Source organism: Cannabis sativa, chromosome 2 (assembly GCF_029168945.1).
Source record: "Cannabis sativa cultivar Pink pepper isolate KNU-18-1 chromosome 2, ASM2916894v1, whole genome shotgun sequence".
NCBI classification, from domain to species: domain Eukaryota; kingdom Viridiplantae; phylum Streptophyta; class Magnoliopsida; order Rosales; family Cannabaceae; genus Cannabis; species Cannabis sativa.
Genome location: NC_083602.1, coordinates 52,607,940 through 52,621,438, shown reverse-complemented (window position 1 = coordinate 52,621,438; position 13,499 = coordinate 52,607,940). Strand labels below are relative to the sequence as shown.

The 13,499-nt window shown below is 32.6% G+C and overlaps 1 protein-coding gene across 1 annotated transcript; it reads right to left on the bottom strand.

The window, feature by feature from the left end:
• Nucleotides 1-1,515: 1,515 nt before the first annotated feature.
• LOC115720651 (pathogenesis-related genes transcriptional activator PTI6-like) lies at nt 1,516-3,291 on the bottom strand. Its single transcript, XM_030649815.2, has one exon. It carries the CDS (start codon nt 2,802-2,804, stop codon nt 1,986-1,988), a length of 819 nt encoding a protein of 272 aa, XP_030505675.1. The 5' UTR covers nt 2,805-3,291; the 3' UTR covers nt 1,516-1,985.
• Between the last annotated feature and the right edge of the window lie 10,208 nt (nt 3,292-13,499).

Sequence of the window (13,499 nt, the reverse complement as noted above, 5' to 3'; positions counted from 1 at the left end):
TATCCAATAATAATGCAACTATCTATTCCCTATCTTTATTATTTCTTTCTACAATAGTATTTATGATTTGGCATCTTAGTACTTGTTACCAATTCTTATTATGAAAAATATTGTTTTTGATTAATTCGTGTAATTTGTTCAATTATTGGTTCGGATTCTATATTTTATTATTTTAGTTTTTTGGAATTTTACAAAACATATCAAAATAATAGTCTCTCTCTATTTTATTTTGGTCAAAAAATAATTTTAATTGTCCTCCATCAATTTCTCTGTTTTTACTTAACTTATTCTATTACCACAAACCGTAAAAATTAATTTTATATTTAAAATTATTTTGATTGAAATTAAATCTCCAATATACTATTTTAATATTTTTGACAAAATCACAGAATCTAAAATATAAAACAAGTACACAAAAAGTAATATTTTTTCATTCAATGATATACATAGCAACTCTAATAAACATACTTTATATATATATAAAAAAAAATAACATAAAAAAATTAAAAATTGAACAATTAATAATTTTATTTAAATTAATGAAAGAACGGCACTAGTCTATATTCTTTGTAATTTTACCTACATAAAAATGTGAAGTCCAAATCAACAAACCAAAGTCTTCAATTAGCTTATTTATAGCAAAATTATATTAGAAGTCGGTACTCCAGAAAAACAATATATTAGTTGGGCATGCGTTAAATATTTTCATTTATTATTTTTTTTAAAAAAAAAAAAATACCACAAACACAAGTGACAAGTCAATGGTTACCTTAAAAAATAGCAATTAAGATTTAGATTTTTCGAAATTGCAAGTGGCAAAAATAGGCGCCGCCGGTAGCCAAGCCATAATTGGAAGCAGTAGCAGGCTTATTAGGCGTGATCAGGTTCAGGGAAAAGTGGGTCTTTCCTTATTATTATTGTCCACTAACCCCATCACTACCCCCACCTTTCCCCAAATCCCCTTTCTTTCTTTCTTTCTTTCAACTAAATAGTTTGTCGGGTCTCATCTATTTCAAATCAACGGTCCAGATTTGTTTGAATATTCAATTCATATTATTATTGGATTCTATTAATTCTATTGATTAGTACAACAAATTACATTAGATTAAATTAATATATAAATAATTGACTAGTCTTCCACTCTTCATTCGCTTAAATCTATAGTTGTGGAAATAATAGATTTTTGGGTTTTGGAAACAACCAAAGGAAAAATCTGAGCGATTTTGTCGCCACTTCCCACTTTAATTAATTACAAAACAATATTATTACTGATTGTGGTGGATTTTTTCTCTACTGAAAAGACAAATATAATTTGTATTTATTAAATTAAATAAATATTTGTAAATTAATTGATAAAAATAAAACACGGCGTGATTAGTTACACACGTGTCTAATAGTAAACATTCCAAGTAAGCCAATTTTTTTTGTAAGAACGGCCACCGAAGATCTAAAGCCACTATTATCTAAATAGTTTTACACTTTGAAAATAAGAATAATAATTACATAAAAAATAAATAGATCCCAAAAATCTTAATTCTACTATGTTCGATTCTGTTTCAATACAATATAATATTTCCTCTCCAACTCTCAAACACTCTCAATTTAGCTACGATCACTCTATCTTAGCCAACCTCATTAACAATTAAATATTTAATTAATTACACGTAATTACAATTATAAAACATCATAAAAATCCTTAACAGTACAGATTTTTTTTTGTTTCTCTACGACACACAACAAAATCGCCGTATATTATGGGTAAAGTCGGCTAACTAAGGTAAGTAGGAGTTGGACACTTTGACCACTGTAGTATTAAACCTCGGAATGAGTTTCTTTTGTCCCCCGAATCCTGTTCCGTTATCGGAAAAGCCAATCACAATTTGCCGCGTGTACCCACAATTTTGTGTGAAATTATCGAAGTACCCCTTAGCAATCAAGTAGACTAAATGGGCAAGCTTCTTAACACGTGGCGAAATATTCTAAATTTAGAAAACGACGTCCATCAAATCGAATTCGCTGAACTCAATTTCAGCTAACCCAAGACTCTTTCGCGGCAGCATAATATCCGGTAACTCTAACGGCCCGTAAAAATCAAACCCGAAGTTTTCGGGTCCCAAGAAACCGAAATCGTCAAACGGCGTCGGTTCTTCGTAACGGAGAACCGAAGTTGGTGACGACGCAACTGCCACAGTTCCATCTGAAGATAACGGCGACTCCAGCGACGAGCTCTCGTCACTTCCAGTAACGGCGTCAGTCGATTCGCTAGTAGCCACGTTAGGAAAGTTGGTAACGGCGTTAGCCCCTTTAAGCCTAACCGCGGCTTGGTCGTAAACGGTGGCGGCTTCCTCCGCCGTATCGAAAGTCCCCAACCATACCCGTTTTCTTCGGGTCGGGTCTCGGATCTCGGCCGCCCAACGACCCCACGGTCTTCGGCGAACGCCTCTGAACTTTTTCCGACGAACGGAATCCGATTCCGGTGATCCAATCGGTCTCTTTGAGACTCTTTCTTGCTTAGTAATAAGTGATTTAGCCGAAGGAGAGAGAGGGGGCCGTTGTTGTAAACTAATCTCTCTTACGTGCCTCTTCACTCGCCGTTGTACGGACACAGACTCGTCTTCGTCGCTGGAAGAATCGGTGGCATCTGCGTCGGTGATAATGATCCGAACGATTTTCTCCGGCTTCGGGTTCATGTCGGGTTCCGGTTTCGGGTCCTGCTGAAAGAGCTTACGGGTCGTGATTTTGTGCTCCGAAAACTTTACTGATGGATCTAAGAAACTTTTGTTGTAGCGATGATCTACCCTCATCACTTTCTTCTCTTTATATATTTGTAAAAAGAGATGAAATTAAAAGAAAATCAAACGAACAAGTCGACCGAAGTGGCAGAAGAAGTAAATTATATGAGAGTAAGAAAGGACTTGAAACTACCTAATTGTTTAACCATAAATAGATGAAGAAGATGAAGATAAATAGAGCTGTAAAGGGCTGTTTGGTTGAAAATACTCAATGAGTGTGTGTGAGAAAGAGGTTATAAACCCAAACCCACAACCCAAACCCCAAAAGCCCTTTGTGCAGAAAGAAAAATGTTACAAAAAAAGTGTGTGAGTCGTATATATATAGTGGTACACGAAGTGAGAGAGTGAGTAGACAAAGGGATGAGAGTGGAATCTCCTGTTATGTAATATATGTATCATTAACATGTGTCTTTATTTTTATTTTTATTTTTTTTTAATTTGAAGCATGATCATGGTCCTTTTTGGTTAGATGTAATAAAAGTGTGAAAAATATAATAATAATGATGGTGAATTACTATTAGTATAGTGTTTGATCGAGTGTGGGGTGGATCATGAAACGGTGGCGTGCGTCATATTTGTGGGGACTCCATAAAAAAGCGGGAAACTTGTTCCAGCTGCCCCTATTGACGTGTCTGTAGCCGTGTTTTTCACTCGTCTTTTTCTCACTGTATTTAAACAACTCCCCCACTCCTAACGCCAAGAAAACTTACCAAAACTTTCTTATTTTTCTTAACACTTCCCATTAATTTTCCTTTTTTCTTCTTTTTATTAATGTAAAAGGTTTTTTTATATTTATTATTGATTTCTCCATTTTGACTAGGTAAAAATAGTAGTTAGTTTAATTTTTATATATAGTAGTGGACTATATATGTGGTGGGAAAAAAATTAAAAGTGAAAAAAAGAAAATAATAGATTAAACAAAATGTGATTTTAGTTTCTTTTTTCTTTACTGTCTTTTTGTCTCTTGTGTAAGGTACCATAAGCCTTTCCTTTTTCTTTCCGTGTCTCTCTCATGTTATGTCCAAGCACTTTTTAGTTTTTACTCGGTTCGACTTATCAAATGGGGTAGTAAAAAAAATCTCTTTTTAAGCTTTGAGTACACGGGAAAAAAAATCTCAATTATGCTCTTTTCGTGGAGAAATGAAATATAGGATGATTATGGTTAGAAAGAATAAAAACATAGGAATAAGAATATCAATAGAATAAAATTTAAAATGTATAAAAAATATTGATAAAAAATTATTAAATTTATTTAGAATGATCTTTTCTTTCATTTTAAAGTGGAATAGTCATTTCACCAAAATAGTGAAAAGAGTATTTTATTGGAATGTTATTCCAATACTTTAAAAAGTAACTAAATAAAGTAATAGAATGAAAATTTTTTGTTTTCTATTCCATCCCATTTCATTACTTCTAACCAAACGCGGAGGTAATTTTCTTTTCTCTTTTGAAAAAAAATATAATCTAAGAAAACACATTTAAAAGGGGCTGAGGATTTCTCTAAAAAAAAAAAGGGCTGAGGATTACAAATATCATTGATAGATAGCATTAATCAAAATACAATCACGTCATCAAATAGCGCTAGCATCAACAATCAAAGTATACTTAGCTAAATTATCTGAAACAACAATAGATCTCTAGAAAAACCAACAACATCAATTACAAGTTGACATAATGTCTTTAACAATTAATCCTAAAGCCGATTCAAAAACTAGAATGACAGTTGAGCTTGAGCATGAGATTTTTTACAATTCAATTCAATCTGAATGTTGAAATATACAAAAATGCAACACTGATAAATAGCTTGATGAAAAGCAAGAGGTTCCGCTACAGCCACTTTTAGGAATAAACAAACCTTCCAATAGTGGAAGCAAGAAAAACTAGGTGAAGTAGGAGTATTTATAAAATACCCAATTTAATTTAATTCGCATGATCTAATCTACAAAGTGTAGTCGATACTCGTACTTGTCTGGATTGGATTTAATAAATTGGATTGAAAATTTAAAATCTGCAATAATACGGATTGGATGTTGATTGACATATGTAAAAGTAACTCATTCAATTCAATCCGCACAATATACAATATACTCGTTTGGTACGCCGTATTATATTGTATTGTGTATTGGATTGTGTTGGATTATGTTGTATTGTATTATATTCGTTTGGAATGTCGTATTATGTCGTACTGTATTGTATTATATTGAATTGGATTATATATTATATTTTTATATAATACTATGTTAAACTTTAATTTATACTAAAATATTATATATTTAGGTGTCCTTAAAAGTTAATACCACATATAGTTTTACATAAAAATATTGCATAAAATATAATTCAATATATTACAATACAATACGACCGAATACAGCGTTCCAAACGAGCGTATTAGTATTATTTAATACAATACTATGTTTGGTATTGACTTGTATTAATAGATTGTGATTTTCAATACACTCGACCCCAACACCAACTACGAGTTTGGGTCCGCGTCTGAGTCCCGGGTCTGGGTCCGGGTCCGGGGTCTGGGGTCGGCACCCGAGTCCGGGTCTGGGTCTTGAGTCCCGAGTTCGAGTCCAGGTCCGAGGTCCGGGGTTCGGGTCTGGGTTCGGGTCCCGGGTCTGGGTCCGGGGTCCGTGTTCGGGCCTGCGTCCGCATCCCGGTCCGGGTTCGCATGTCGGGTTCGGATCTAGGTCCGAGTTCGGGGTTCAAGTCTTGGGTTCGGGTTTGGGGTCTGGGTCTGGGTCTGGGGTTCGGGTCGGAGTTTGGGTCTGAATCCGGGTTCGGGTCCAAGTCCGGGTCCGGGTCCCGAGTCCTAAGTCCTGGGCCCGGGTCGGAGATTGGTGTTGACCCCGAATCTTTTGCAAATATTATAATACAAGCTAATACGGACTATTTGTTATGTATTAAATAATACAACATACATTATATTAAAATTTTTAGTTGTAATAATTAATACAATACATTGCTTTATCCAAACATAGTGTTATTTAATATTTAATACAATACGACCCTTATACGGCATACCAAACGAGCCCTTAATGTATAAAACGATAGTAATTTAAAATTTTAATACATATGACACAAATAAATTTTAAAACAATAAATTAAATTTATATTCTATTTTAATGTATAAAGAAAATATACTCTAAACAAAATTAAAACTTTTTTTCTATGTAAATTTTTTTTTCATTTGAATTTGTTATTTTTGTTTTATTTATTTTAATTTATTGTTAAAGATCATAAAATAAAAATTATTTATTTTATTTTATTGTTCTTTGAGCCGAGATTGCAAAAGACAATAGTAGACTACTTTGGTTCGTCCGCAGACTTGATAATTTTTCGAGATCTTACTTACACAATAATGTGCACAACCTTATTATCCTACCCTGCTGGCGCCTCAATCTCGTGATAATCATGACGGTTCAAGACTTGGCTCTAATACAGATGATTTTATTGAATTTAGTGATCAAAACAATGATAATTAGGTTTTTTAATAAAGAGGGAAATTTTATGTTTTAAAGTTTTTTTAAGACAGTTTTATAGTTTTATTTAAGACAATATTAGTGTGTATTGTTATAGAAAAATTAATATTATAGATAATTATTATTAATGTTTGATTTCTCAAATTTAAATACATAAATTGGTTAATAATATTTTTTTAAAATAATTATTATATACAATAATTATAATTACTTTTATTATATAAATATTAAAAATTGATAATATTTTTTTATATAAAAAATAATAATACTGACGAAATGCAATAGTGGGTTCGTCGGTATTGTTTTATCAACATGTAAATGACAGAAATTTATACAGGCAGAACCCACCGCTATTAATCCGCCTGTATTAATATTATTACTAGCGAAATTAAATTGTGGTCGCTAATAATAGTATTAGCGACCATGGTCGGCCATTTACCTGTGCAAACAATGCTAATGCACAGGGCCTAAAATTTAAAAAGGCCCAATATGATTTTTCAGAATTTTTTTTTAACCCAACCTTCCATCAATGTGTCATGTCAAATAAAAAAGGGCATTTTACGTAAATGTATACATTATTTTAATTAATTACAAAAAATGTGCAAAAAAAAATTAATTTTAAACATGTATACATTTGAAAACATTTTTACATAAAATCATACAAACTCTTAATTAAATTATATTAGATGTATTAATGAGTCAAACTTACCATAATTAGATTTGTGTAACTATTTTTATGGCTAATTTTTTTTTATTTATAATGTCCAATATTGGTAGATTTTTAAAATCAATACAAATTGCATCCATGATTCACATAATAATTGTATGGTATATTTTTTAAAATCAACACATATATAATCATGAATTTTTTATTAAAATATGTCCAATATGCCCTATATATTATCAGAATTAAAATGCTATTATATTGTTTAGATAAAAATATTTAGTATGTTTATTTTTGTAAAAGATTATTCTAAATATTTAATTAATTTTATGAAATTATTTATATTTTTTAAAAAAGCATGTGATTTATTAAATAATAAAGATATATATTGGTAAAAAAAAAATATAGATTAATTATAAATATAAAATATATTTATAACTAGTAAAAATATACGTTTTTTCTTACTTAATTTTAAATAAACATAGATATAAATTATTAATACATTATTGTTTATTATTTTTATTAAATATTTTGTTAAAATAAACATGTATTTATAATAAATCATAGTAAAATGGATAATAAACATTTATACTATACAAAAAAATAGTATATTTATTATATTAAACTTTTTATTATTTATTTAATTTTATTTTTTGAACATGTTTATTTATTTTTCATAAAACAACTTATATATATAATAAATAATATATTTTATAATAAATACACTATAAATAAACATAAATATATAACAAATCACACTAAAATAAATCTAAATATTTATATTATAATTAAAAAAAAAAAAGCATGTTTCTTGTGTAAAAGTATTTTTTTTTCAAATAAACATGTATATTATTATTAAAAAAATTTAAAACATTACTGTAATAAACATAGTACATTATTATATTTATAATTATAAATTATAATAATTTAAACATTAACAATGATATTATTATAAATAAAATATTTTATTAGTATAATAAATTTATATAATTTTATTCTTTTAGTTAAATTACTATATTTAGTTTTCTTCTTAAATTTCATTTTTTTCATCATGTACTTATACCATACATATATTAGTAACTATTATAAGTATCAAATCAATAATCATAAATAATAAAATTTAAAATTACATGTTACTACATTAATGCTCCTTAATCCATAATCCACGTTTAAAGAATATTATGTATATATATTTATAGTAAGTTTAGTAAATATTATATCTAATGATCTAAATATTAGTAAATATGTTATTAAAATGTATGGGTTTTTATAATTAAGTTTTTTTGCACATTTTTTGTAATATATTAATTTTTGTTGTACATTAATGAAAAAACCCCAATAAAAAAAAGGTTTTTCTATAATTTTTTTCCTTATTTAATGCCTTTTAATTTTTTTCCATAATATTTGATATTAGTTTGAAATTGTATTAAAAATAATAACAATTTTAATAAAATTGTTTGAGTTTTTAGGTGTTTAAATATGTAAAATATATTTTTATAATGTGATAAAACTTAAAAATATTATTTACAAATTATAATTATTTTTGTTAGGGCCTACTTTTTAAAATTAGAACAGGGCCTCTAAAATATTTGAGACGGCCCTGTTAGCGACCCATTACTACTCGCAGAATCTACCGGTAATAATCAATACCGACGATTTTTAACAATAGTACCGGCAGAAGTTTCCACAGATACAAGTCTTAAATGATGTAGTGCTTGTTGGGTTGGGGTTTCAAAGCTTCTAAGGCTGACACTTCTTTGTTTGTTTTTAAAACTGCTAGAACGATGATCATTCTACTAGTGTATGTAGATGACGTTCTCATAACCGAACCAAATTTTCAAGCTTATTAATGATTTGATTAACTCTTCTGCATTGAAAGACTTGGGACAGGTACACTATTTCCTTGGTGTGGAAATTCATAAGGACTCGAGTGGCATGTATCTTTCCCAAAGTAAATACATCGTTGTTTTGCTTGTCAAAGTTCATTTGGAAGGTGCTAAAAGTTGTTCTAGTCCTACCAGCAGTGTTCAAAAGCTTTCACTCACAAAAGGCTCTCGTTTTGAAGACAAAACTTTGTATCAAAGTACCTTAGGTGCCCTACAATATTTGATCCTCACCAAGCCAGATGTTGTTTTCATTATCAATTTATTCATGTACATACATATGTTCATTGAGAAGCATTTAAACGCTTGTTGCGATACTTGCAGTGTATATATAATATCTGAAGGTCTTCTTCTCAAGCTAGTTTCTTGAATATTACTTGAAGCTTATTTGAATGCCAATTGGGCTAGGTGTCTTGATGATAGGCATTCAACTAGTGGCTATGCTATATTTTTTGTTCCAAATCTTATTTCCTAGTCTGCTAAGAAGAAACAAGTTGTTTCTCACTCGTCTACTAAATCAAAATTTCGATCCTTGCTTACTGAACTTCAAGTTACCCTTGCTGATGTTCCTATAATCTGGGTCGATAACCAAGGAGTTGGTGCCTTAGCCGCCAACCCTTTCTTCTATGCTCGATGCAAGTATATCAAGATTGATTAACATTTTGTTCGTGATCAAATTCTGATTAATGCATTTTCACTACGTTTTGTGCCATCAATCGACCAAGTAGTTGATGTTCTTACCAAGTGCTTGCCTAAAGATTAATTTTTGTACCTCAAATCTAAAATCAAACTTGTAAATACCCCTTTTCGTTTGAGGGGAGAGGACAACCAACAACTGGTTAGGAAGTTAATTTAGGCTAAGCCTTGTAGTTAGTTAGTATTAGTTGTTCACTTGTGCTAACTATAATAATCTTGTTATAACAGAAATTTTTTGTTTTATACTAAATGAAAAGTGTATAAATGAAGTTCTTAGCTCATTAATCACACTAAGATTTCTTTCAAACTGAATCAAAAGTGTATAGAAGAAGCGTGGTTAACTGAGATTCTCTCAAACTTTCTTCTCCTTTTGTTTTCTTTCAACTAAATGTCCCTTGAACTTTTGACATATTAAATTGTATTTTAAATTTTGACATGTATCAAAAATATTATTTATTTGCTATAATTAAAATCGTGCCCCTTTAAATTTAACAATCACAATAGTTCAAAAAAAAAATTAATGGCCTAAAATTTTTATAAAGCACAATTTAATATATATCAGGGCGAAATGTTGTGTTGGACATGAGAATAAGAAATACAAAGCAACTAGACAATAAACTTAAATATTCAAAGAAGTAACTCCTAATTCATGTAATATGAACACCCAAGTTTATTCTTAGATGATATTTTCCTTCTAAGTCTAATTTTTATGAGAATAAATCTCCACGATTCATGGTCTGGTCTGTTGACCTGTGTTTTTTCTCTCTGTTTTGCTGTTAGTCGTTTATGGTGTAAAGTGGTTTCTTGGCTATTTTCGCCTCTTTGTTTCTTGGCCTGATTTGATCATGACAGATACAGAGAGGATGGATATCGAAAATGATAGGGACTTTGTCATCCTTACAAGTGGAGACGATGATGATGGAGGTTTGCTGTATGATACGAACGACAAGGAGTTGTCGGATTTTGATGATCGATGGTGCATTGTCGGACGATTTCTCACTGAAAGATCCTTGGATTTTATGGCTATGCAACACAAGATGGCGTCTTTGTGGAGACCAGGAAAAGGTATGTTTGTGAAAGAATTGGAAGACAATTTATATTTATTTCAATTTTATCATCAAATAGATGTGGATAAAGTGGTAGAAGGCAGCCCCTGGACGTTTGACAGGGTTCCTTTAATCTTTTCAAAACTCAAATCGGGGGAGAATCCACGATCATTGGTTCTTGATAAACTAGATTTTTGGATTCAATTACATGGATTATCAACCGGTTTTATGTCAGCGAAAGTGGTTAAGGATGTTGGAAACTACATTGGCATGTTCATTGAAGCCGATAAGAACAATTTCATGGGAATATGGCGTGACTACCTTCGGGTACGGGTTTCTGTTCGAATTGATCTTCCTCTGAAACGAAGAATGAAGCTAGAGAAGAAAGGAGGAGAGATATGCTATGCTAACTTTAAATATGAGGATCTCCCAACCTTTTGTTTCATATGTGGGATCCTGGGACATTCTGAAAAATTCTGCCCAAGATTATTTGACACACCACCTCACCTGTTGAAGAAACCTTATAGCCTAGAACTGAAAGCTATGCCGAAAAGGAGACAGCACACAATTGGGACCAAATGGCTTCGACAAGGATTATTGATTAGAGGGGAGAGCTCCGGTGAAGGATCTGGAAAAAACTCAACCGAGAGGGACACTACGACAGGGAGAGAAGTTGATGGCGAGATTCAAGGGAGATTGCAATCAGTTCCACAATCTGTGGGATTGGATAGAGGAATTAAAGATATTGGATTGGCTATCAATGGAAATAAATCCCATGCTATTCATTCGGATTTGCCAGCAGGAAATATAGACAGAATCAATGCTACAAGTGAGGATTTAGCTGATGACGTGGATGGGGACTTGTTGGTTCTTGAATCAAAAAGGAAAAGAGTTGCTGAAACACAGCTTGTTGGGCCGAATATGGGGATTGAGGACTGTATGACTATTTCAGAAATGACAAAAAACTTTGTTGGGGCGGGTTCTGTGTCACAGGCCCGCCAAGCATTATGAATGTGTTAAGCTGGAATTGCCGTGGGCTTGGGAACCAACGGGCTTTTCAATTCCTTAAAGAGACTGTTACTCAAAAGAAACCCAGTTTTATTTTTTTGTGTGAGACTAAAAGTAATAAAGCTAGAATTGACTATGTGGGCCGGGGTCTAGGCTTTGAAGGAATGTTCACTGTTGAAGCCCAAGGTAGGAGTGGTGGTCTTGCTTTATTATGGAAAAATGAAAAAGATGGTAAAATAATTGGTTTTTCTCAAAACCATATTGATTTTATGGTAGAAATTGATGGTAGACCAACGTGGAGACTTACAGGACTATATGGTGAACCCCAAAGACATCAAAGAATGGATACTTGGAATCTCTTAAGGTCCCTAGTCAATAATTCAAGGGATCCATGGTGTGTTGTAGGCGACTTAAACAATGTCCTTAGCCAAAGTGACAAACGTGGAGGGCAACCTTATCCCAATTGGCTCATCTCCGGGTTTGAACAAGCTATAACGGAGTGCGATTTATTCGATATGGAATTGGTTGGTTATCCTTACACTTGGGAAAAAGGGAGGGGAACACCTCGTTGGATAGAAGTTCGGTTGGATCGAGCACTTGTGTCTTCTTCGTGGCTTCAAAACTTTACGCAAGCTCGGCTGTTAAACCTTGAAGTATCTCCTTCGGATCACTCGCCAATTTTTTTAGAGGTCATTGCTCCGGATATTTTCATTCCAAATAGGCGTTTCCGTTTTGAAAATGCTTGGTTAAAGGAACCAATGTGCTTGGAGATTGTGAAGGATTGTTGGAATGCTTCTAGCCTTGCTTCGGTAGCTGAGAAGATTTCTTGTTGTGCTGATAAGTTGGCCATTTGGGGAAAGAATGTAACCGGTAACTTTAAACTCCGAATTAAGAATTGCCGTGATGAACTGAAAAACTTGAAGAACAAGAGGGACCCTATCTCGGTTCAGCGGTATAATGAGAAGAGAAAGGAGTTGTTTTTGGTGTTGGATCAAAAGGAAGCTTTTTGGAAACAGAGGGCTAAGCAATTTTGGTTGAAGGAAGGCGATCAGAATAGTAAATATTTCCATAGAGCGGCTAGTAACCGCCGAAGTTTCAACCAAATATCGAAGCTCATGGATTCTAATGGCACATGGAAGGATTGGGAGAATGGCCTAGAAGATGTAGTTGTGGACTATTTTTCTTCTTTATTCAGTGCTTCGCATGTGGGTAGTGACATGGTGGTTCAATGTATCCAAAGGAAGGTGACATCTCAGATTAATGAAGAATTACATCAACCAATTGTTGCTGAGGAAGTGAAGAAAGCCATTTTCAGCATGCATCCAGATAAGAGTCCTGGCCCGGACGGTATGACACCTGCGTTTTATCAGAAGTGTTGGGAGGTCATTCAAGTTGATATTGTAGCCGTGGTGCAGAAATTTGTTACTTCAGGGGAGTTGGATTCGGCTTGTGGGGAGGCAAATGTTGTGTTGATTCCGAAAAAGAAACTTCCTGAAAGTATGGTGGATCTGAGACCTATTGCTTTATGTAATGTTCTTTACAAGATCATTACTAAAGTAATGGCTAATAGGATGAAGCCGTATATGGATCAAATTGTCTCTGAAGCCCAAAGTGCGTTTATACCGGGAAGGCTCATAACGGATAACATCATGGTTTCTTTTGAAGTGCTGCATTACTTGAAAAGGAAAAGAAAGGGTAAGGATGGGTATATGGCTTTAAAACTGGACCTCAGCAAAGCCTATGACCGCATTGAGTGGAGTTTCTTGGATTCAGTTCTTAGGAAGATTGGCTTCTCGGACCATTGGAGTTCTTTGGTGATGAAGTGTGTTAGTTCGGCTAAGTACAAAGTGATTCATGGGGGGAGAACTATGGGGCCGATTACTCCGTCTCGAGGCATACGTCAAGGTGATCCTTTGTCACCTTAT

Excerpts from the sequence above, each read along its gene's own strand:
- LOC115720651 (XM_030649815.2), bottom strand. The coding sequence starts at position 2,804 with ATGAGGGTAGATCATCGCTACAACAAAAGTTTCTTAGATCCATCAGTA.